The sequence below is a fragment of the Apteryx mantelli genome, chromosome 1, assembly GCF_036417845.1.
Source record: "Apteryx mantelli isolate bAptMan1 chromosome 1, bAptMan1.hap1, whole genome shotgun sequence".
Taxonomy (NCBI): domain Eukaryota; kingdom Metazoa; phylum Chordata; class Aves; order Apterygiformes; family Apterygidae; genus Apteryx; species Apteryx mantelli.
The window spans coordinates 187,416,650-187,441,724 of record NC_089978.1 but is presented as its reverse complement, the minus strand read 5'-3'; the positions used below and the strand labels follow the sequence as shown (position 1 = coordinate 187,441,724).

The 25,075-nt window shown below is 36.9% G+C and overlaps 1 protein-coding gene across 3 annotated transcripts in view; it reads right to left on the bottom strand.

Annotated features, from left to right (window-relative positions):
- Positions 1-12,879: 12,879 nt before the first annotated feature.
- Positions 12,880-25,075, bottom strand: part of RPAP3 (RNA polymerase II associated protein 3) — a 22,316-nt gene continuing 10,120 nt past the window's right edge. For 2 of the 3 annotated variants that reach the window (XM_067314292.1, XM_067314307.1), the window contains 10 exons: positions 23,899-24,026; positions 21,946-22,067; positions 21,059-21,129; positions 20,801-20,917; positions 18,991-19,059; positions 18,533-18,744; positions 17,107-17,302; positions 16,355-16,452; positions 14,801-14,901; positions 12,880-13,379 (listed from right to left, as the gene is read on the bottom strand). In XM_067314292.1, coding sequence (XP_067170393.1) covers positions 13,288-13,379; positions 14,801-14,901; positions 16,355-16,452; positions 17,107-17,302; positions 18,533-18,744; positions 18,991-19,059; positions 20,801-20,917; positions 21,059-21,129; positions 21,946-22,067; positions 23,899-24,026 — 1,206 coding nt within the window. In that variant the 3' untranslated portion in view covers positions 12,880-13,287. The remainder of the gene's footprint in view (positions 13,380-14,800; positions 14,902-16,354; positions 16,453-17,106; positions 17,303-18,532; positions 18,745-18,990; positions 19,060-20,800; positions 20,918-21,058; positions 21,130-21,945; positions 22,068-23,898; positions 24,027-25,075) is intronic. The other variant, XM_067314300.1, reaches the window with a different exon arrangement.

Here is a 25,075-nt window from a genome sequence, read left to right as displayed (position 1 = left end):
GGTATTTGCTTCACTTGCCATTAATGATAAGCAGGAACTTCTTTAAATTAAACATCCTTTCTTTTTCTGTTTCAGAATGATTCATAGAAACAATTGTTGTTGATATTATAAAAGATTTTAATTTCTCCAAATGGTAGTCCATTTCTGTTCTTTCTTTCCCATTACCTGTATTTATGTTAACACTGTAAAGGTGTCTGACATGGGTGTCTCATTTAAAATGCATAAAAATTAAGGAAACTGTGAATTAGTTGATTTCTTCCAAGTGCCATTTTTTGGCTACTGTGTTGCAGAATATAAAAGCTCTGAAAAGCAGCACACTTTTGTTTTTGATTATGCCTGCAAAAGAAGCAGGGGTGGAAATAAGGACTCATCTTGTTCACTGTTAGTGAGCAGGCAGTAAACCAACCCATTTCTCCCACTTAGCACTTTCCCAGAAAGAACTCACCTTTTCTCTCCATTTGAAGGCACTCACACACACCTCCAATTTACACTAACAATGCAAGTTCCTGCAGCACTGGCTTTTCTCTCTATTACCCTACCTTCCCCCTGTCTTCAGCTATTACTCTCTCTTCTTGAAAGTGGTATGTTTTTCAGGCAAAACCTGAACACAGCATCATGAACCTGGGTCTGCACAGCTTCAGCGAGCTCCCGGGAAGCGCCACCCCCCGGTGTAGCGAGCAGTGAAGCACTGACCTCCCTTGCTGCTACCAGAGCACTGCTGCTGCTGCTGAGCACTGACGCACTCACTGCTTTCGATTCCAGGCTGTCTTTTAGGTGCACAACATCAGCAATTGTCCATAAGGCTGTTAAATGGAGCCTCTTTCTCTCTGACCAGCCAACGAGAGGTGCTGTGTTTGGCTCAGCTGGAAGCAGATCTTTCCATGTCTTTTGAGGTGCTTTTAGAAAGCCTATAGCTTGCTCATTAAGAAGTTGTTACGGTTCATAGGCACAGTTAATTAGCACTTATGAATAAAAGAAAAGAAGGAAGAAAAATTAGAGGAGTCGCAACAACAAAAATGAACTGGAAGAAAGATAAAGTAAGTCCATAACAGCAAAGCACCAAAAAAAAATAATATAGATTATCATGATGATGTAGGTTTTATAGTGATTTTTCCTTCCCAGCCTGTCCAACATAAAGCAAATACTACGTGGCATGAAGTCCAGCTGAACCAGCATACATAGAGGTGTGCCTATCTGTCATACAGGTATTTTTCCTCTCTAGTGCCAAATAGCCAGGAAATAGAAAATTATTATTAAAATAGTGAGAATAGAGCAACCATGCGAGTATCATTGATGCTGTCATTAATTTTTTAACAACCAATTGAACCAGAGCTGTTAGTCTCACTTTACTTACCTCCCTGCAGCTGCAACTCATTGTTAGATTTTTTTGCATGCCTGTATTATGAAAAGTTTAAAAGCATGAACTGTGCTGCAAAAGTGACAGGCTGCCCTCTCAACTGCTAAGCACAGACATCAAAAATCCTTCTGGAAAAAGGTTCATAGATTTTCAAAGATGCACTGACTAGAGAAGGATAATACATTTAGGGTCTTGCTGCTAGTGCATAAGAAATTGAGTGTAGGATGTAATTAAAGATTACACTATGGTATGAAAAATACACATATGGGCTAGCTAAAAGTGTCACTCTAGTTGAGTGTCACTCTAGGCATAACTCTGACATTCTGAGCCTTTTGATTGCTCAATTTTGCAATTTTACTACTGCTCTTTTAAGATGGGGTGTTGTATGATTATATTCAAACATGATCCAGGAGGCCTGGTACAGCCAATGAAACCTACTTATTTATTAATCAATATACACATTTTAAATTTTCTAAGCTAATGAATCATCAATCAGGAGAAGTCTTTCTGTCAGCTACAGTGGCATCTCAACTATTCAGGGATAAATAAGTACATAATAAGCAACATGGGGCAAATTTTGCTTTTCCAGTCAGAGCAGAAGGCAATGGTTCAGCTTTAACTTTTACATTTCCTTTGACAATGAATAGTGCCAGTGAGTCATTTCAGGGAAGAAAAACTGCCCACGAGCCAAGGGTTTGCTACTACTGTCCCTTTCTATCTACCTGTTTATGCTGGGCTTTCACACTTTCTCTGCTTGCCTAACAGTCTTATGCTACTCTTTTTAATAGCAACAGTGAAGTCCCAAAAAAGCTTTGGCCTGGAAGACCTATGTCCAGTTCATGCCCTAGCCGTCAGTGGAGATCATTTTGGCATTGATATTGGATTTCATGGCAATTCTGTGCAGTTCCAAAACTTCCTGTCAAAACATGCCTTGTTGCTAGGCTATCGGAGCAAGAAGAAGAATCAAGCTTCTAATTTTTAGCATTATGTGGAATAGGAAAAAGCAACCGTGATTCTGTATGACAGGTCAGATGATCCAGGCCTTGGTGATAAGAAACAAACATCAGGTTGGGACTGAAATAATTGAAGAGCCAAAGGTTTTCTTTGCTAGCAGAAATAATGCATTGGAAATAAAGGCCTTGTGCTCCCTTTCTCTGCCAGCATTTTTTTGCCCTCAAGACTCAAAGCTTGTCAAATAAATTAAACAAATCAAATATAGTTCATAGCTTTCCCTTCACAAAAATAGTCTGTGGATATTCTTGAATCATTATTCCAGCTCTATAATTAGGAGGGAAAAAGGGTATTTAATGCAAATTTCATCAAATATGATCTTCAATGACTAGCACTCTTATTTATAATCTGAAAGCAAAAGTTGTTCTAAGGTTTTCTTTCCTAATTTTCAGTTTTCATCTGATTCCTACAAGAATCTCCTGCCCTCCAGAGAGGTGCAATGAACTTCCCTCTGGCAACTCTCCCTCAGACCTAGAGCTGCCTTCCTTGTCAGGAGAAAATATTTTTACCTTTTTCTGCCAATGAAGAAATCTTTATTCTTTTGAATCTCATCTTTACACTCTGGCAGCACTGTTTCTAATTATCTCTGAAAGACTCAGATGCTAAATTCTCTGAGTGCAGTAAGGACTTCAGCTCCACCATTGCAATGCAGTTTCAAACTAGGTTGGCTGACCAGGGTGATGCTCCCAGGGATCTGCTATTTGCTAACAAGGAAGAACCAGTTGGGGATATGAGAGTCAGTGGCAGCCTTGGCCATAGTGATTGCACAATAGTGGGGTTCAAAATCTGGAGGGGAGTGAGGAAGGAGCGCTGCAGAGCACAGAGCCTAGGCTCCAGGTGAGCAAACTGAGGCTTATTCAGGGAATTGGTTGGTGTGATCTCATGGGGTAGCTCTGAAAGTGCAAAGGAGTTCAGGAAATCTGGCAAGCCTTTAAGGTCAGCATCCTCCAAGCACAGGAACAGTCCATCTTGATATTCAGGAAGACAAGTGGACATATCAGGTGGACACCAGCTTGGCTAAGCAGGGCACTCATGGCAGAGCTCCAGCGAGAAAAAGGCAGCATACAGGAGGTAGAAGCAGGGACAGGCTACAAAAGGAGAGAGTAATTATGGGGAAGGCAGTATTTAAGGGAAGTATTTATTTTCTTTTCTCCAGGGAAGAAAGTATTTATAAGAACCTAGAAAGAAACAATAAAGGGTTACAGAACATTCTATCTACAGGCAGAATTATTTGAAAAAATACTTCCTGAGGGAAATCAAGTTCTTTCTGAATATTCCAGATCATAAAAGATGTATGGAAACTCCTCTGTTTATTTTTTTTTACTGAGATACTGGAGTGGCAAAAAGTGTTTTCAAAAAAAACAAACAAAAAAAAAAAACCCTATCAATACTTCCAGTTAGATCTTTGAGAAATGTTTTGTAGTTAGTAGGTTGACATGGCCAATTACTGCTGAAGGAAAGACCTTCTCTGCTGGCGTCTTTTTAATTTTCCACACGACTTTCAGACTACGTCAAACCTGCTTTGCTCCTTCATGATCCTAACAGTTACAGGAGCAAAAAGCCTCCTGTTGCCTGAAGAAAAAACAGCACAGCCACATCTTACCAATAATGCTGAAACCCCCCCCCCCCACACACACACTTCCCCCAAATCTTCAGCATGCAGGACAACAACTAATACTTAAGAAGCAACTTGTCTGAGGTGTGCGGCTATGCATATAAACAGCAATTTTCAACATGGAGCAATTCATTACAAGCATGGAAAATAATTATGGAGAGGTACAATCACATCACTCACTTCGTTGTCTTGCTTTCCTTTTGCTTCTTTTCCCAAGTGGCGATTAGTCCATACATCCCTGTGGTCTGCAATAAAGCTGGACCTAGAACTGCTCCAGCAGGCTCTGCAATGCAGCCGCTTCTTCCTGAGACTCAGAGGCACATGGGCACCTAATTGTCACTTGCATCTTGGGCAATCTCCCAACAGATGCTCATCAGTTTGGAAATACCCATCTCGTTAAGTTTTGAATTTAGTCAGTGTGTGGTACTGTACCTGGGAGAATCCTGTACACAGGGGTGAAACACACTGAGGCACCTGCCCCATTTTGAAATGTCCCATTTGAAATGTCGCTTAGGTCTTGCTCTGACAAATGCATGGCCTATACCAGCCAGCAATCAGCAATGAGAGCGAGCATGGGCAGGCTGAAGTATCAGCCTGAAAGGAATCAGCAGGGGAAGAAGAAGGAAATGAATATTAAAACAAGCTGTGTTTTATACATTAGGTAACTGGGGATGATGAACAAACTTCCCTTCTCAGGCTCTAAGGTTTGAGAGTCTTAGGACAGAGTCCTGTATCATTATCATCAGTAACTGAATAGCAACAAACAAGACCCCCAGTCAGTCTCTGCAGTTTTCAAGCTGATCTGTATAATGTTATCTTCCATTGGCATTACCGTAGCTGGAGAGAGAAGCCTTGTTAAATGACTTCAGACTGGATCTCTGGCTGCATAGTACTGTGGTTTCCTGTTTCCATTAGGTTTAGAACAAGCCATGCAGGAATACAGCTGAAGACTTGCTGGGTGTTTTATATGCAGCGCATGGGAATCCTGATCAAGGCAAATTTCTTCTTTGCTTTTGATCTAACAGAGATGTTCTGACAGAATCTGATAATGGGAACACTGACTGCTGGAATCTGTCCTTAGTACTGCTGGCTTCACGTAGACCTGGTATGTCACGGGCAAAAGCATGAAAGGATGAAGACAAGGACAAAAAGTAATTGAGAGAGAAAAGCTAGCTGAAACTATTAAAATAAACCCAGGGCCTAAAGAGGGCTGGGAGGTTGTTCAGTTCCCAGGTCCCAAAAATTTCACATTATAACTTTTTGTTAAAATTCTTTTTTTAAAATATCATTTTTTCTGGAAACCAACTCTTTCAGACAAGTATGTCAAGGATATATATTTTGTGCCTCTTTCACTGAGTTTTAATGAAGGCTTTTACCTTTTTCACTGAAATGTCTATACAGCTATTTCTTAAAAAAAAATATTTCAGTAGGAAAACAAACTGGAAAAAAAATCAGACAAAAAAATCAGAATTAAATACACAGGGATTGAACTTCTGAAGTCTCAAAAATTATGCTTATTTCTAGTTCTGTGAGATAGAAACATTAATATTGAAAAATTTCCTAAAACTCCTATCTCCCCCTTTTTTTTTCCCACTAGTCACCATATTTCCATGTTAGACTGGGAATGAGCTGGTACTTATATTGGCAAAACACATCCTCTTCTAGATCTTGCTTGACACATTGTGTCAACTGATGGTCCTGCGCCCATGACAGCTCAGAGAGATGAACCATCTCACATCCCTCTCAGCTGGGCAGCTGAAGTCCCTCCTAATCCACCTCAGGAAAAAAACAGCAGGTTAGTTCAGACCACCCATAGAAATGGTTTTGCTGCAAAAAGGGAAGTCTCCTCAGCCTCTCCAGGCATTCATTCCCTCATCTCTAATTGCATGGAGCAAGGACATATGCTGTGCCACCAGAAGCAAGTATCTGTAAGTCACTTCTGTAAGCGCCTATATAAGAACCACAGGGCGCCAACCTCACCTGGAGCCCAAGGGATTACTGGGGCGCTGCATTTCAAAGCACTCTATATAGTCACAGTCTAAACAAAGCAGGCAAACAGTTAATCCAGCTACAAATCATTTCTTTCAGTTAGCCAGAAATCATATTTGAAATTAAAGAATGAAATGAAGTAGAAGTCTCTCCTCAGAAAAGTTGCAGCCAAGTAAGACCCCTCTCACCATGGCTGGTACCCATTTTCAGGCAGCATTAAATCATTCGTAGTAGTATTTTAAGGGCAGCTGGGGGTGGAAACCAGGACAATGAGCCTCTCAAGCTTAGAGGATCAAGCTAAAGCTTGATAGTTTCAAAACAGTGCAAGGGATGAACCCACTTCTATCTCTTGCTTTAATTTTAAAGTGTAGGGAGGGTAAAGTTAAAGGAAGTTCAGTGTGGCCTAATGCTTATCACCATTGAAAAAAAACACTCAAATCTCAAAAGTTATCTGAATGCCAATACTGCAGACACATCAGATCATCTGATAAAGACTAGATCCAATCAGAGAAGACGACAGAAGACGGGGCCATGTGGTGATGAACATGCTTCTGAGCATGCTGTGAGGATTCATGGCCTACGGCTGCTACCTGGAAGTGTCTCTTCTCCCTTGTTTCAGATAAGCCTCACTACCTTTCTGCTGCTCTGGTATCCTGTGCTACAGACTCAGACATGTCACCAAGTTGATCAAGGCACTTGAAGTCTGGGAACCACTGAGAAAGAACAGTGTCATGCTCCTCGTGGACGAAAAACATGCACCTTAACACAAGACAGACTGACCAAAAATAGCACTTCAGTGACCAAAGCATGAGACTTGACAAGCCTGTTTTCACTTGTCCACATGATATTCCCCCAAAGCTTAATTAATGCTTGCAGGTTTTTGGGTGAGAGATGCCAGCTTTACCAATCAGACAAGCTTCTCTACAGAAAAATGAAACATGAAACAGAAGAAACTCTTTCCAGAAATCTAGCAAATGCCAAAGTATTTATTTTTTGCCCTTTCATTACTGCAGATTAAAAGGGAAATATTCCCTAACAAAGTCTTCAGCCAACTGTTGAGAAAACATACCCATTTTCACTTAAATATCACATTAATCATTTAATAAGATGTAATCCTATAATAGCCTAATTTTCACAGCCACTAGAATCCGGTAACAAAACGCAAATTAATCTTAACACTGGGGAGAAAATTTGAGTCCTTAAAGCTCATGAGCTATATACAGCATTACATACAGGCTTCAGTGTACATCAGTAGCTCACTATTTCGCATTGCAACAGCCCGCACGTTAGGCTATTTTAGAAAAAGCTAGCAGCATTTTCACTTCCCAACCAAGACATTACAGTACAGTTCTCCGAAGTCAGCAAAGTCTTCCTGATTTTTTCAAAAGTGACAGCAATTCATTATAAATCAAGTTTAAGCATCACTTCTCAAACTGAGTAGTCAGACTAGTGCAGTCAGAAAGGTCCTGGATTTGGACTCGAGGAATATGGAGGCTCCCATCACAATCACAGCTGGGCAAATCTCACATTGCCAGTTAAACCTTCTCCGCTTTTTGATGATATACAGACTGCAAATTCTTTAAGGAGGAAGATGTTTTTTGCAATTTGAAGTACAAACAGTCATTCCTGTAATGCATATAAAAGTCTAAAATTTGCCTTTTTTTGGTGATAGGTTTCCTCACTTAGGTCCTGATCTAGCACTCGGAGCCTTGGGGCAGACCTGATAAAGGATGTAGTTACAAGGTTGGGTTTTAATTTGATAAATAGAGAATGTTAATCTGGACCATCTCATCAGGCATCAGAGCAAGGAAGGCATTTGTATACTCAGTTGTCTGTTAGTCTAGTCAATATTTGTGCCTAATGGTTCACTTCTTGTTTTAACACCCAGGTGGAATTATTTGGTATGAATAAGCAAGAAGAAGCAAGAAATCAAACTTACTTTTCAACCTGTCACCATAAACTCTATTAATCTAACAACTGTTGGGAGAAAGATCAAAAGGTCTGAAGTCTGAAGAAAAAAAGAAGTCTGAAAAGCAAACATTACTTTCTGCTAATATTTAGAAAGCAACAGATTCCAGCATATCCCTCTACAACTCAACTCTGCAACAACTTGAATAGGAGGTAAGAAAAAAAAGAGAAGAATTCCCTTGGTCTTTATGCTGTACTTGCTTCAGTTTATAAAGCCAGACACTAGAGAAAAATATTCCTATAAAATGGAACCTCAAGAAGTAGAGCTGTTGAATGTACCTTTTAGAAACATAAAGAGCCTTGAGCAGAAATTTTTAGAAAACTAAAAAAGAACCTTCAAAAGACACTTTTAGAGGCTCAGCTCCTTGCTACTAATGACAGGAGAAGGAAGGCAGTGGAGAATGTTTTGAACCTGATGGAAAACAGAAAGGACACAGTGAAAAAGGAAGACTGAAATTCAAAGAGAGGGATTCAGCACAAGGTGACAGATGTAATGAGAAAGATCTGATGCAAACAGTTTATGTGAAATAGGACAAAGAAGAAAAGGGAATAGACAGATGCATAAAACCCACACAACTTCACTGCTCCAATCAGGCTGAACTGTATGCTTGAGATGTGACAAAAATGAAAAAAAAAAATCCATCTTTTATTCCAAGTTGTATTTTCCTAAGCCTAACCAGGAAAGCAGATAAATCCAGATTAAACACTAATGCAGTTTCAGGACCTTTAGCAGACCTACACCTGCTTACATTAAACAAAGACTGTATTCAAACTTAGGATGTGTTCCTAAGGGGCCAGGCTAGTTTCCTCCTTTGTCATTGATGTTCATCAATAACGAAGGATTTCGCAGGGTAGTTTTGTCCTCTGAATAATGCAAGCTTGGGAAATATGGGTTGAAGGAGTTACTAAAGCAGTTATACAAGTGCATTTCAGAACACCATCAGTTCAGTACGCCATCAGTTCAGTAAGATCTGAGACAGAAAAATATAGCAAGATTGACAGTTGCTAAGAAAAAAAAGCTACTGGGTGAGTTTCACTTGGGGAGAAATGAGAGCCTGCAAACATGCAGCCCTATAAAAATACTTTTATTAAGGTCTTTCTTGTTGTTTTTAGAAGAGCACTATTTTACCAAAAGAAGAAATCTGGTGGCAGAAAATGGGCATAGACTCCTTTGTTCTTTGTTACTATTGCCATCACAGAGGACATAGGTGGAGAAGGAGGGAAAAGGGGATGTGTATTTAATGCCCCAAATGCTTAGCTTCTATTTTAGCCCCTTAGACACTGACAGAAGAGTGATTTCAAGCTGCCCTCATTAGACTTCAGCAGCCTAGATGCCACAGAACCCAAATACAAGCTTTGAAGACTTTTTAGACTTACTTATTCTTCCATTCTGACACTGGAAGGTAAGTTTTTTGGGAGGCAGGTCTAAGGGAAAAAGAGTTCAGGAGCTGGCAGTTCCCAAAGAAATGATATCAAGATAACAAGCTCAAACTATGCAAAGGAAGGGTAGCACATGTGGAAAGGGACTAACCAAATCAAAGAGCTCTTTACTGACCTCAGAAAAGGAAAGCATGCAAATAATGGAAACTAGGACAGATTATTTAAGAATACATACGAGCCATGACAGAACACAGATACAGTATCAGAACCAGAAAAAGAAAACAAAACAATCAACAGGAATAAGAAGAAATTGTTCTACACACACCTGCATTAAAAGAAAAGACAAAGTAAAGTATTAGCTACACAACAGGGAGGGAAAACAACTCACAGCTGATGGTGTTAAGAATGAACTGTTTGATGGTTTCAGTCTCCACTAATGAGGGTAACTGCAAGCAGTTATATTTGCATCATCGACAAAGGAGTGAGATCTCAGCCTAGCAAAAGAAAGGAATGGGTTAGGTTAGAAGCTTCCTTAAACCAGATGCTTACAGATTACCTGGGTCCAAAAAACTTCATTATAAAATGTTAAAACTTGGCTGAAGCAGCCTCAAAAGTAGTAGCAATAGTTATATTTGAGAATTTTAAGTTACTGGCATTTTGAAAATGTCTATTTTTAAAAGAGTGGGGAGGGGAGTGAAAAAAGAGAAAGAACAAGGTCTTATTGATCAGAGTCAACACCACTGGTTTTTAATTCTAAAGAAAGTTTTGGAGCAAATATTCAAACTATACTCATAAATTTATGCCTTCCACAGTAACCGGCATAAGTTGGTCAAGAACAAGTTATGACAAAACTGACTCTGTCTTCCATAGTAGCATAATAAAAAAGTAATAGATGAAGCATCTTTATGTTAGCATATGTCTGATTATCACAGGACATTCTCTAAGCGAGATGGAGAAACATGGCCTAGATGAAACTATTACAGTATGAATGCAGAAGTAGCTACAGTTATCAAAAGAAAAAAAAAACCCACTGTCAAAACAGGAAGCTGTAAGGATGTTCTGCAGAAACATGTCCTAGGATCAATTCCACCAATATTTTCACTAACAACCACCTAAGTAACGAAATAAATAGACAATATGGAGGTTGGAAGTCCTCTGGATTTACTGGAAGGCAAAATTCAAATTAAAAATGATTCTGACAAGCTAGAAAAGTGGTCTAAAATATACATTATTTTGTTCTCAAATCTCAGTTCTCTGTTCTCTCAGCATTAAGTGTTAATCACCTGCAACAGACATATGATGAGTGAACAACTGGTTAGGTATTAGTCAGGCGTGGACATACCTAGCAAAAGGGAGAAGCTATCCCTAATCAGTAGTCTTTCAAAGCTCACTGGTTGTGTCAACTACCCAAGACACTGATACTCAAAACTCAAGTCTGAAACAGTCACTGCAGGGAGTATGAACTAAGAGTTCTGTCATCTTGAATGTCTTAGCATAGCAGGCCATAAGCTACTCCGTACAATTTAACTGCCTTAAACTATTTACTGTAGCCTTTTTTTTCCCCTAACACAATAGAAACACCTTGAGATGGTGTTGGATAAAGAAACAAACAAACAAAAAACAAACAAAAACCTCCCCTCCTCCCCCCAAAAAGAGAATTTTTGATTTGATCTACTTCAGATCTATGAAGTTTCTCCGTGTTTCATTAAGCTTTTCAATTCAGCAATATAGCAATCTCCAATTTAGAAGGGAAAAAATACTGCCATCTCCTGGAGCAAATTAAGCTTGCAGTTCTTTGAATGCTTGTGTTGTGTTGCCCATCTTGCATTGTTTTTATGCATGGAAAAATAATCTCAAGGACTTTGTTCCAGCAGGCTACTATCAGATATTGTATTCAGAAGTATAAGCAATAAGCTACAGCATAGTGCAATGAGCAAGATAAACCCTGGTGACCTAAATTCAGTAGGAACATGAACCAGATCCATCCATCCACACCACTAAATTCTACATGCAGGAACAGCTTCCTTTCAACCAGCCCTCCTTATGTACAAATACTGAGGAGGACTCTACATAAAAGCAAGAGTGGGACCAGAAGGCAGCAGCTTGTTCTCAGTAAAAGCACAGCAGGGCGGATGGAGTTGTGACTGTTGGCCTACAGCTTTCAATGTTTCTGCTATCATCTTGCGCTTCTACTTTTAGGGGCCCATATTACAATCACCTGCTCTTCACTGATAGCCTTCAGGAAACAGCTTCTTGGTAAGACACCCAGTGTTCCATGAGCATAACCCTAGAGAGGTACATCTGTGTTTGAGGGCCACTAAACAGCTCATACGACAAGCGTAACAGCCCATTAGAGGATATCTGTATCTATACAGGTATATAAAATTACTTTGGTAACTACTTTTTATTCACTTCTATTAGCTGCAGCAACATCGCTTATACATTATCAAAAGTGCTTTACAACAGGGGAAAAAATAGCCTGTATCAAGTAACATGAGACACACCTAGTAATAACAGCTCACATTGTAGGTAAGCCGCAAGCAGTGTTCTACAAAGGCTCTTCCATTTCCCTAACAACACTGGTTATTGTCCTAGCCCTTCACTCGTGTCAGTTAAAACTCAGAGCCAGCTGAGGATGTAGCTCAGTTACATTTTTTTTGCTTCGGATTGTATCTGAACCAGAACATTACACAGCTGGGAAAGCCTGAAGTTAGATTTCAAAAATCAACTACACAGAAGATAACATTCACTCCTATTCCCATTAATCCACATTGGAAGTTTGAATTCTTTTTGAGTATTTTAACTGTTGCACCAGCCCTCTGAAAAAGAGCACAGCTACCAAAACAAATGCATTAACTAATGTCAGAAAGTTTCAATAGTAAGAGAAGCACTAGGAAAGCACAAAATCTGAATCAGGGTGAAAGCAATCTGACAGAATAAATACCAACAGGATAAAAAGATACTGTCAAGTCTAGAGACATATACGCCAGCAAATTTTTGAAAGCCATAGTAGGATACTACTTTTTAACCTAAATTTGGTAAGTACTATTCTTTCCTTCTTCTAATCATGTGAACAGTTAGAAGAGTTTATCATGCCTTTGCCTAACTATTTCTTTTCTCATCTGTGAATTTCAGATTATTTCATGCCTTTATTGTCTTCTTTACACTGGAAAGGTGTTCTGCTTAGCTTTCTGAGTCTTAAGAGCTTTACCTATTTAGGACCCATTGACCCAAAGGATAAATTTGATCAGATGATTTTAAAAGTATTGCCCAGAGGACACAAAATACTCCCATTTCCCTCCACCTTTTAATTTCATAGTATTTTGCTTCCTTCTATTCTGGAATTACAGTTTAGGTTCACAGAAACATCTTAGCTATCAATGACAAAATTCGGCTTTTGGATAAACAGTAGAGAAACTCAAGTAAAGGAATTCTGTAATTTTTTGGCCAACTTACCTTAGGTTTGCTTAGCATACTGTATGTTCTGGTGTGGTGTATCTTTAGAGAAAAGTGATTTAGCACCTTAATAAGAAGCTTCCTGACAATTTTGGTATTTTGAATTCAACATTTAGTTTATTTTCTAAAATAAAAAAAGTGGATTTGTAATGGACACCAAGTAAATCATTTGATTCTTACCAAAGACATTTATAAATATTTTTTTCCTTTTTAATAAAGATCTCTATCTACAGTCCCAATCCTGAATGTCAATCCACTCAAGCAGTTTTTCAACAGAGTCCACTGAAGACAATGTAGATCTGTATTGTTGCAGGAGTTGGAAAGCAAACGTACCTGCGCAATTAGGTCATTATCTCTTCAGGCACTTGCCATTTGGCTAAATCAAGTGTATGAGTTTCATTACTTATACAAAAGCAACAAAATTCTAGTCTGTATAAACTTCTTCGGCTGATTTCCACAAGAAGGAAGCGTGGAAATACAGCAATTTACATATGTAATGTCAGTAATCTCACTAAAAGAAAACTCTGTATTTCTTCTCCAATTCTTCGACAGAAGGATCTTTCAACCCCATGTGGTTCACATGACTGAACAATACTTGTGCAACTGTAAAAATAGAAATCCAACATTAAGTGTTATTTTTGTGATTCACAGACTTAAGATAAAGTTAAACTTATGTTAAAGTCCAACTCTTTCCTCAGTGAGGGCAACGGTTGGATTATATAGCTGAAATATGATAATTTAAATTACTGCCATTGAGAAGAAACAAAAAGTAACAAGAAGACTCCTCTTTGTTCTGATATACAGGAGCTGGCTAACAACATTTTCTTAAACAGGTGTAAAGCCTGACATAAACAGATTTTATTTTGTTTACTATCTTGGCACTGCACCATTAAACACAGAAGAAAAAAAAGTTAATGGCAGATGACAGACAAAATTTACATAAGGTTATGGTTTGAATGCCACGTAACATATTTGCAGGTAGAACTTATCTGCACTTCTGTAAGTGTCAAACAAGAAATTTTATTCTAAAGAGATCAAAAATTCTGTTATGTAAAAGCATGATGATTATTAATGAAACTCAGATATATACAGGTCCCACAGAAATCTTTGCTTTTAAGTGTCTCACTGTTATATAGTCTGTTTGGCACACTAAATAGAGACAGACAAACACACACTTTTATGAACCAGAAACTCAAGCCAAAGTCAACCTGAACTGCAAACTCATCTAACTGATGCTTCAAGAAGAGGATGGAGGCAAACAGGCTGAGTGGTTTGGAGATACCTGCATTCTTTTTGCTGTAATTTGTTTTGTAGGTAAGCTGAAAAGAGCCAATGTCTAGAACTAACCGATTTAGCACCTCTGTGAAAGAGGCAATTAAGTGGGGGTGGTGGCGTGAGGGGGGACACAATGGACTTGATTTAACTGCTTAATGGCCTCTATTACTTAACATGCATTGCAGTAGCTGTGTTCTAACATGGCAATCATTCATTGGTAAAACAATAAAGCCAGAAGTCAATGGTAAAGTCAGCATTGCCAAGAAAAGGCTGCAAGCTGTGAAAACTGCATAATTTTGACACCTTTTAAGAAGCATGTACCTTTGACATAATGCATGAATTTATATGAAAACTTATTAGTTGCAAATGGTAGTGCTAATGTTATCAGACAAATATAGTGGTATTGTTTATAAAAACACAGAAAACTACAACTAAATCTTCAAGTTTTGTCATTTAATAAGCAATTAAAAATTTAATAAAATTTTATTTTCGTATTAGCTTCTAAAATAATCAAAAAGCTTCTAACCAGATAAGTAAACTTGTCTTAACTGATGATTTAATAAATAGTAGCACATTTATGAAGATTGAGCTCTAATGAAAATAAAGGACATCTAGCTTCCACTAAGGGATACATACATCATCTAGAACAGTAACATCCCTAATAAGAATAGCACTACATTTTACACATCCCTTGTTAGATTCTATAGTATCACAATCCAAGTTTAAAAAGATGCTACTGAATTACTTACTTTTCTTCTCCAAGCCTGACATAAACATTACTGCCATATCAAATCTTTTTAATTCAGATAGCCTCTGGAGTATTTCAAGGATGAGTGATGGCTCTTCTTTCCTAAAGAAGATTATTAGATACATAAAAATAGCTACTGTTGATTAGAAAGATTCAATAGCCGCAAGCAAGATTAAAGACTTCAGAAACATCAAATTAAAGGACCAATGGAACTTCCTTCCCTGCCTTTCTCCTCTTTCCTGCCATTCTTCAACCCACAAAGCAAAAAGCCAAACATCTACACATCTGTATGCAGATAATGCAGATAATACAGAGCAAGAGTGAAAAAATACAAAAAACTGGACAGATACAAAGTGATTGTTGTTGAGGCACAGAATAGCTATTATATGATTTAATGCTTACACCTTGCCATAAGTTTGCTATTTTTCTACACTTCAGTAGGAAGCGGTGGGTGTGGGGGGGTATGCATGAGCGTGGGGGGCTATGCATGAGAGTGGGGAGAGAGAAAGAGAGAGAGAGAGAATATATCATCTGTGGTTATAGAAAACTCAGCAACAAGCACCACACTACAGTTGCTGTCATTTTTATCTGTAAAGAAAACTTCAAGACTGCAATTTCATTTCACAGTCTTCTGGGCAACAGTAAGCAGGTACTATCTGTGGTACAAATACTAATAATAAATAGCATTTTCCTTTAACAGGCTGTCCCGTCTACCTCCAAGAGAAACACCTTTTACTTTACTGCAAACAATTTCAACTCCTTAGTCTTTGTATGTTCTACCACCAAAAATAGGTCCACAACGCTTAAGATGTCATGTTTCACACACATAATGGACATTTGCTTTTGAAGAAACGGAGGGAAAGGCTAGTATTTGTTTATGCTTGCTTTTCTGCATAAAACCACCTAAAATTCTAAGACAGGAGTAATTCAGGAGTGGCACATTGCATCTAACATGCAAAATGATTTTTTTTTTTTTTTTTTAAAGTCGAATGATAGCATGGATAGGCATGTCAAGAATAATCGTGAGGTCTTTGCTTATAAGAACTTCCGGCTCCAATATTTATTTGCTACAACATACTGCTTTTCTGCAGAATGCTAGCAGGTAATTAAAAATAAAATTCAGAATGCATCACCATTAACATAGCACAGAAAAAAATAAAACTGTTGGTGTTTCTTAGCTATTTCTTCTTTAAAAAATTAATACTATGCAACTATATGCGGCAACAGCATACACAGTAATCTGAACAAAAGAAAAATTATTTCATATAATCTAATAATAAGTTATCAATGCTAGTTATATGAATTGAAGTCAACAACATACAGTAAATGCTTTCTTTTTATATACCTCTTTTCACTTCAAACTAGTTTTTCAAGGTAAGTTTAATTTTTTTTAATAAGGAGCAGCTGAATCATTCCAATGATTGTGTCCTGCTAATGTAATGCCACATGCTGGAAATAGTTTTGTAAACCCAGGGGTGGGGCAACAGGAAGGAACAGAGCAGAATGGCAAAAAGCAATATAAACCTCTACACAAAAAAGGAGGAACTGAACTTACTCAATGTAGAAATCATGTAGAATTCTCAGTATCTGGTTAAACAAATCTGGATCTAATGACTTCTGGAACAGTTTTGGATAAAATGAAGGTTCTATTTGCTTTGGAAGAATTAGAAAAAAAGATGTTATTTAGAGGCAAAAAATAATTATGAGAATTAGAAATGAGTTTTCATGATCTCTTGGGCAACGCTGGAAGTACATGACACCGAAAAGAAAAACAAATCAGTGCTGTACTAGTTGACATGAAACATAGCTTATGTTGAATATAAATTAATATTGTTCTGGGGGGAAGTGGAGGGGTTTGCAAGAGGATTGCTAAGTTAACTTCTCAAAAAAAGATCTTTTGCCAAATACACATAAACAGAAGCACACATTAAGTAGACTGATGTGCTTCAAGTATGTGTGCAGCTTAGAGAGATAAGAAAGCTGCCATGTCTAACCTAGAAGTATTCATCTGAAAAATTAGAATTTAACATGGCTACTAATGTATTTACAGAACTGGGGCCAATGTTTGAGAGATAAGACAGATTTATGCAGAGACCATACTGAAAGTGAAATAAATCACACAAAAGAGGAGAACCATTTAAATGTGGATCAAGCTACTTAATATTATGTGCAAGAAGTTAAAAGAAATACTACTGTACACTGATAAGTCAAGCAACTTAAATGAAACTACCCTTTTCAGTCATTCGTGCTGTTCTTCAGTATCAGTATTCTTCAGTATCAGGGATTAATACTACATATGTTTCATACCTTCAGGTACATGTACATTTTTTCTGGACATTCTTTCAACTTCCTGAAATCAGACTCAAGCTGGAAAGAATTGGCAGGAATAACAGGGACTGGAGATGCAGATCGAGTTGATGTTTTGACTTCCTTTTCTATCTTCTTTTTCATAGTGAAAGACGGATGTATAATTGATGAAATTCCTTTCACACTGGTGGGAAGCCTGCAGAGAGATTTGGAAATTCATAATGGAGGAAACACTTAAGGAATCTTACACAGACCTAACTAGAACAGTAGCTCTTCGGATTCCTGAAAAAATCTAAAATACAATAATTTTTAAAGTTTTCATAGAAGTTTTGTTTAAGTAGGTATTTTAAGAACAAACTACAAAACCCTTCAAACTATGAAAAACCTTACAGTTGATTTATCTTTTCTTAAAAACACATTTGCAAACACTGATAAATATACTCAGCCTGTCTCTACTTTGTTTCTGGAAATAACTATATTTTATGGTACAAATTTCTACCATACACAGCTGCAAAAAATACTAGGTTTTCTGCAATTTCATAATGTGAAACAATAACCACGTCAGATGAACAAACAGTTTTCAACATTGATTACAGTGGAACCACTTGTTGTTCTATAATTTGTCATTTAAGTCCATTTACTTTTCAGAAGTCATAAAATGGCTATAAAATATACTTTTGTCTTCAACACTTCACACTAAATCCATCTGAGCTGAGAAAGTGGAGTGCAAGGGAGGAATTCTCACAGAAAGTCATCAATCAGTATATCACAAAAAGCATCTGCTATTAACATGTTGAGATGGCACTGGTGCATGCAAAGCTTTCCTTGAGTAGACAACAGGTAGAGTTCCAGCACTTGGTTGGGAAAAAGTCAGTATAGCTCCTTCTATACCTCAGCCTACTCTCACCCAGCCAAACTTGGGTATGACTAGGTAACACAGTGGACTCTCAGGAACTCTGAGCAAACCTGAAGTTAATGGCCACCTGCTCAGTGGAGGAAAGAGTAGTAAGTGACATTGTCATCTCTATTCCTTTCATCTCACAGGACTGATGTGCAAAGAACATCTTGGAGCTCTGCTTAAGAATCTAGAACACCTCAAATAAAAATCACAGATGAAAAAGATAAAAGGCACAAGGAAGAGTATGATATATGGGAAAATACTACAAATTTCTTTATGTTTGGAATGTAAGGGCAAAACTATTCATGTTAAACAGCTTTCCATCTGACCCTAAATAGATCATATTTGTTTCAACCACTATGTGATTAGAGGCAGATGTGCAAGAATTCTAGTTTTTTTTCTGAACATTTCCTTTTGTAAACCAAATTCTTCAAAACATGTTCTAACTCATCACATGTAGAAATTTGAAAAATGAAGATTTCAACTACATTTACCTTTCAAAAAAAGAATTGGAATTTTTATACTTACTGTAATGTTGGCATATCACTGATTTCTTCTATTTTCAATTGTTTTGCTTTTGGAATATCCATTGTAGTTAACTGATCATCTTCACGTAGATTTTCAGTTGTTTCAATACTTGTAGAATTTCTCCAATTATTGACTAAAGAAGCAGTGCTGGGAAAATCACTATTTTGTATGTCATCATCAATTTCTTCAATGACTATTCTTCTCAAAGGCTTCTAAACAGAACACATACCTAATGTCATGTGTATAGCCTTTACATCAGTGTATATAAAGCCCTTGGAAAAGGGCTGTGTTTAAACTTAAAAAACAATCTCATGATAACCAGGTTCACCTGTGTTCATGCACAGGGAAGATGCTTTGTATTAAAATAAATGCCAAAATAGGAAACTCCAACACATTCTATGGAAAGTGTTCTATGATCATTTTCTTGCTTCATCCCTTATAAATCAGTGTATACTTACTCTAGAAGATCTCAGAATCTGCATTCCTCTTTTCCAGTAATGAAATATCATTAGTTTTTGTTTTTTTCCCTAAAAGAGATGAATGGGCAAGGACTAACGTATATTTTGACCAATGGCCTGATCAATCTTTGTATTTTAGCTAAACAAGTATCTAACAACATAGAATTGACAACCCTTATTTTGCATACATAACTTCAAATTTTGAAATGATAAATATTTGTAACTTAGTCTTACTGGTTGACCAAGTTGCATACATCCCAAGGCAACTAATGCCACCAGTGAAGGACATGCTATGCAGCTAAAAAGCTTCCGCTTGTTCCATTTTTTCCAGTTATTAGATTTCATATCTGCATGATCACCGTTATTTTTGAACACTGCCAAACAGCACCTTCACAGTACTTAAGAGGAGGCATCATTTAGTAAGAAAAGAAATTCACCGCTTTTACTTGGGAATTCCATTCACTGAACATAAAATGTGGTGTATATTGCTCTGCAAATATACACAGTTAAACATATTCAACAATTTAGATGTCTTGATATGGTAGATTTCTCTGTCCAGCTAACACAGTTCCATGATATGTCTCCACAGCAGTTTGCTATTTGCTTTAAATTAGGTCCAAAAACCCTGTCGGGTTGGTGATGACAGACAATAAATATATGGCTTGCTTTGAAAACATACCATCCCATCATTGTACTAGAACTGGGAGACTGGATAAGAGAGACAGAAAATTATAGCGCTCTCTGCAATCCTTGGACAATAAAAAGAGTAGAGATGCTTAATCTAACACTTGTCCAACATTAACAGAATTACACTAAAACAGCAACCTAGTATCTCCAATTAATTTAGCAGTCAAAATGAAAACTGAATTTCATTTTCTACAGTATTTCTTCTACTTCACAACAAATCCATTCAGATTTTAAAAGATATTTCATCTAGCATGTAATATGTTTAAAAATCAGTATTAAAATAATCACACCTTTTCGACTAAACTATCCACTTGAAGTATATAACTAACAGAGCTAAATAAAAGTATAGAAGTTATTAAGAGCAGAACACCAGAGTATTCTACACAGTGTGAACACACTTTGTATTTACAGAAGAATTTGCTTCTGAATGTACAAAAAAATCAGTAAATGTACTAAAAGGGGCAGCCTAATGCATAAAGCAAGCTGATATTGCTCGCTACACTGCCATATTATCTTCTAACTCATTAATTTGACTAGTACCACAGAAAATTTACACTCCTAAAATAACACTTCTCGTGAACCATTGGCCAGCTAATCTACATATTATGTGGATGAAAATGCAGGCTCAAGGTAACTGCAATAGCTTTGGGTGACGCCAGAGTATGAGAATAAGGACAGGCAGCATGTCTTGTTACCACTAAATCTACCGTAGAAACCTAGCACAGCAGAGAGAGAAAGGGAGTTTACTCAGAGCTTTTTTCTCAAGTCTGCAGTCAGCTGCTTCCCCTTTACTCTCATCTTCCCTGTCAGCTGTGGACCCAGCAGAGGGTTGTGGTATCGCCTCCCCATTTCATATTATTGGCATAGGCATATACCATGTTTCCTGAGCGGAGGTGAAGGCTGAATGTTTACACCATGGCCACAGTATTCAGTTACACACACATGAAAATGCAGAAGTCACGTTCTTGAAAAACACTGAAAAGGTAAATCTCTAAACCTTGGGTTTTCACATGTAAGGAATACCTATCAGGAGGCAGCCACACAAATAAGCAAGTGGATTTTAACTTTAAGCTCTACTTTTTCCATCATTCTACATATTCAATCACAAAAGAAAATTACTTACTGTTGATCTCAGGTGTAATGGTTTATCAATGACTTTCACTATATTTTGTATTTCTGTTTCTTTTACCAGTATTTCAGGATATTCTTGATGAATCCATCGCTCTTTCTCGGCTAATTCCTTAAAAAAAGAAAAGATAGTTGTTCAGAAAATCAAAAATTTCAGGAATGATTATAATATGCATTAACATTTACTTAACAGAGAATGAAACATTCCATTAATATAAGCTTAGAAAAACAAAATAATCACAAGTATACGTACATTCCTTATTTTAGCAAGTTCATTTACTGCTTGTTTATTGCCAGGTTCCAGCTTCAGAACAGCTTCAAAATCTGAGTGAAAAATTAACATATGAAAACCGTATGCATTTAAACTGATGTTAAGAAGTACTGGCAAGTTCTTTAAACCTCCCATTTTCCTTTCAAACCTCTAAAATAATTTATGGCAGATAAGTCATCCCAAAGCTTATACTGCAATCTAATTTTAAGCACATTTTTCCAACTATTTCTTACTACTTAATATAAGCAACAGAAACGTAGTTACAGAATATACTGAAGTTTGTATGGAATTCTACATTTTTTGAGGAACTAATACAGGACACCCAACTAAGCCTGACTTTGCCTTACAGAAACACCAAAAAAGAGCAGATACATAGAGCAAAATCAAGTAAAACATTCTTTACTTCTCTTGTTTTTTAATTTAGTCTGCAATAAGTCAGTCCTTAATCATGAAATACATTTCATACATAATTTCAACTAGGACAAAAATTAAGGTTTGTTTTGATGCCTAGCCTGTGTGTTTCCACACCTCCAGCATATGTAAGCTTCTTTTATATGTAATCCTAACACTGAATTAGCATAAATGCTAATTAATAATTTTGATGAATAAGTTACATGATTTTGGCGATTGCTGTTACTCGCACATAATTTCACACAAAACTGTCTTCCTATCATGTGAATACCAACACAAAGATTCTATACATATTCTATTACCAAAAAAACAAAAACAAAAACTCCACCCACTCTTAAGTTTTGCGCTAACAACCTCAATTAGTCAGCAACTGATTTAATTGCTATTAGAAGGTAACAAAAGTAAGGACCTCCTTCTACTCACCTCTTACCCATCCACTAGTGCTAATTCAGTCTTACCTTGCATAGCTTCCTTTAGCTTTCCAAGAGCAACTCTGGCAGCCCCTCTTCTAGCAAAAGCTTTAGAATAGGAGGCATCTAACAGCAGAGCTTGTGTACAGTCATCTTCAGCCTCTTCATATCTCAGCAGAAGAGTAGTACAAAATTAATAAGCACTTTTAAAAGAAGCAGTTTCAATTGAAAACACAGCGCTACCCAAAATATTTAAAATATGAGTTAAAAACAGAAGTCCCAGGACTTAAAAGTGCTAAACGTCTTGAGCTTTCTAATGACTTATGCTAATATAAAGCAGTTTGATTTAGGTCAAAGTGCCTAATTACAGGTTTCAGGTTTAATATGCAATATGCTTCTTCTAAAATCTTACAAGACCTTTTACCAGAGGTTTGACTATATAAGCTCTCAAAGCCATCTTTTATGCTTGGAGGAACATACATTACAATTCCTCAACTCCCCAAATTTCAGACAAATCATTTGGTATGCCATGCTGCCTCTCTTGTTAACATCTTACAAGAAATTCATTTCCTCTCAGAAAATAAACATCCTTAAAGCCTGTCAGAGCTGAATCCACTTTAAACATTAAACAACCTTAAAATGAAAGTAAGCATCACAGCTTTGTATTTTTGAAAACTAGAACTACCATTACAAACAAACAAAAGAATACAAGAAAGGAAAAACAAGCATATGCAAAAATGATTTCTCTAGGTCTGAATTTCTTTGACTTGTCATTCTGAAATAGTTACAGTCAAATTCAGCATATCCTTTCATTAATGTCATTTGTTTTCAGTGTAGGATCAAATTTCCTCATTCCAGTTACATTTGATCACGATTCCACTATGTACATATTGAAGTATTTTCTTTCATTCCTCTTCTCTCCTCCTTCATTCTATTAATAAATTTATGGACTAAGTATTTTTGCAGCTCTGATCAGTTCTGGAGGTTTGTAAGAATATCAATGAGCTCCTGGTACATTTTATATATGTGTCCTCTTTGAATTGTAAAGACCCACGATACACTGATTTATCTTACAGAATCAATTTTCTTGCTTGGTCATTCAATTAAATTACAATTGCCTCTGATTCTGTTTTTCAGACAACATTACTTGCATTATGACATTCTCTTATGACTTCAATACTGAGTTTTAAGTGTTGTGATACAAAAATACTACCCATGCAACATATTTTATAATCTTACAATTTGAAATGAATGTATAGTTTCTACAGATACCCAGCCACATCATGTTAGAACAGATGATGAACATAGTGTTCGGCTTCCTGCTTCCCATACTGTCAGTTTAAAAGATTTAAACTGTCATACTATCCTCAGGTAGTGGGAACAAAAGAATTCAGAGATTTCAAAATTGGTCATGTAGAATTTCTCTCATGTGGCACATTTCCTACTTTTACTGGATTATTTGAGTAAAGCTTAATTGAAAATGAGCAAACTACAGGTACACATTGGAATTAAAGAAAAAATATTTTAAAAGATGTCTATTTTTAGAGAAAGCTCCTATCCAGTCTCTTTGAAGTCAGAAGTTATCCATTTCTTTATACAGTATAACATTTATTAGTTGACTGGCTTTTATAGTTGTCAAAAACATATAGCTTTAGGTAGGCCCTTTGAGAAACTAGAACTTCACACACATGGAAGAACGTGAAAAAAACAAAACAAAACAACAAAAAACCCCCCAAACTTTAGGAAAGCCATTTAGGTTTCACTATAATTTCAGATCATTGCTATTTTATTCTTTAGATTTTTTTTTTCCTAAGACACACACTGCAAGATTACACACACATTTCTCTCCCTTATTTCTCTCAGTATGTTTCTTTAATATGAATTCTATAAAGAATTAGGACGAGAGACAGTAACTGAACTTCAGTGAAAATCCATTGGATTATTTTTGCTTCTAATTCACAGCAAAGAAAGAAACAGTATTGTACATGAAATACTACTTACTTTTGAATCTTTAGATAGGCCATAGCTCTGTTAGCTGGCAGAAGTGCATTGGTGCCATCTGCTGCTATACCACGCGTATAACATTCTATCGCAGCTTCATACTTCCCTTCTTTGAAATAAGCATTACCCTATTTAAAAAAAAAAAAAATTGAAAAAGATCTAGTGCAATCAGCTTTTCTCATCTTGTTAGCAGTCAAGATCACTGTGAACTGTGATTATGAAGATGATGGATCATAAACATCACCCATATCAGAGCAGGTATTTATGGCATATTTCTTCGTATCTATGCTCTTTTGAAGGTAGACCACAAAAAGCTGAATCCTTATTTGTTCTAATACTTCAAGGATAAATAATGCACGTAGCAAAAATTCTAAGAATAGACTTATAAGCCTATACTTATGATTTTTTCTTCACTCTTCAGGTGTAGTATAAGCTACTCTGTGGCCACAGTTAATTGCAACACAAGCAATTCTTAAAAAAGAAAAAAAATAGGCCTAAACCAAAAGAAAGGACCAAACAAATCCTTAATATTCTATGGATAAAATTTTAATAATGCCATTTTGAAATGTTATCTGGTCACAAAATGCTTTATCAGTTCACTGATCTTTCCCTTCCCTCTTGAAGCCCATACTTGAATTCTGCAGTTGCTTAAAAAGTAAGGCTAATCCAAAGAACCTGAACTACTTAAAAAAAAATACCTGTCATATATATATTTTATTTCCCCTCCTGTTTACTGCATTGAAATGCATCGCTCACTAAATCTAGGAAAAAAAGAGTAAAACCTCATGTTTGCCTGCAATCCCTGCAGGAAAAAAACCTCAGCTAGGTAAAGGCAGAATTTGCTTAAAAAAAAAAAAAAAAAAAAAAAAAAGACCCCCCCCCCCCCCCCAAGAGATGACAAGCAACTGCCGACTCTTTTTAACGTTCTGCCTTCCTGCCTGGATGGCGCTGGGAGAACAGGACACACCAGTGAGGGGTTCCCTGCTTCCTCCCATTCTGAGAGATCATAAGACACTTGCAGAAAGGACAGCAATGATTCTAACGCACTTTCTAATGCATTTTTTTCTTACTGAGCGAACAACAAAGGGATACCTTTGCAACTGCTCTTTCTATTCTACATATATAAATAACTCCCACCAATTCTTAACATATCAACTTAGTATCACAATGCTTATGT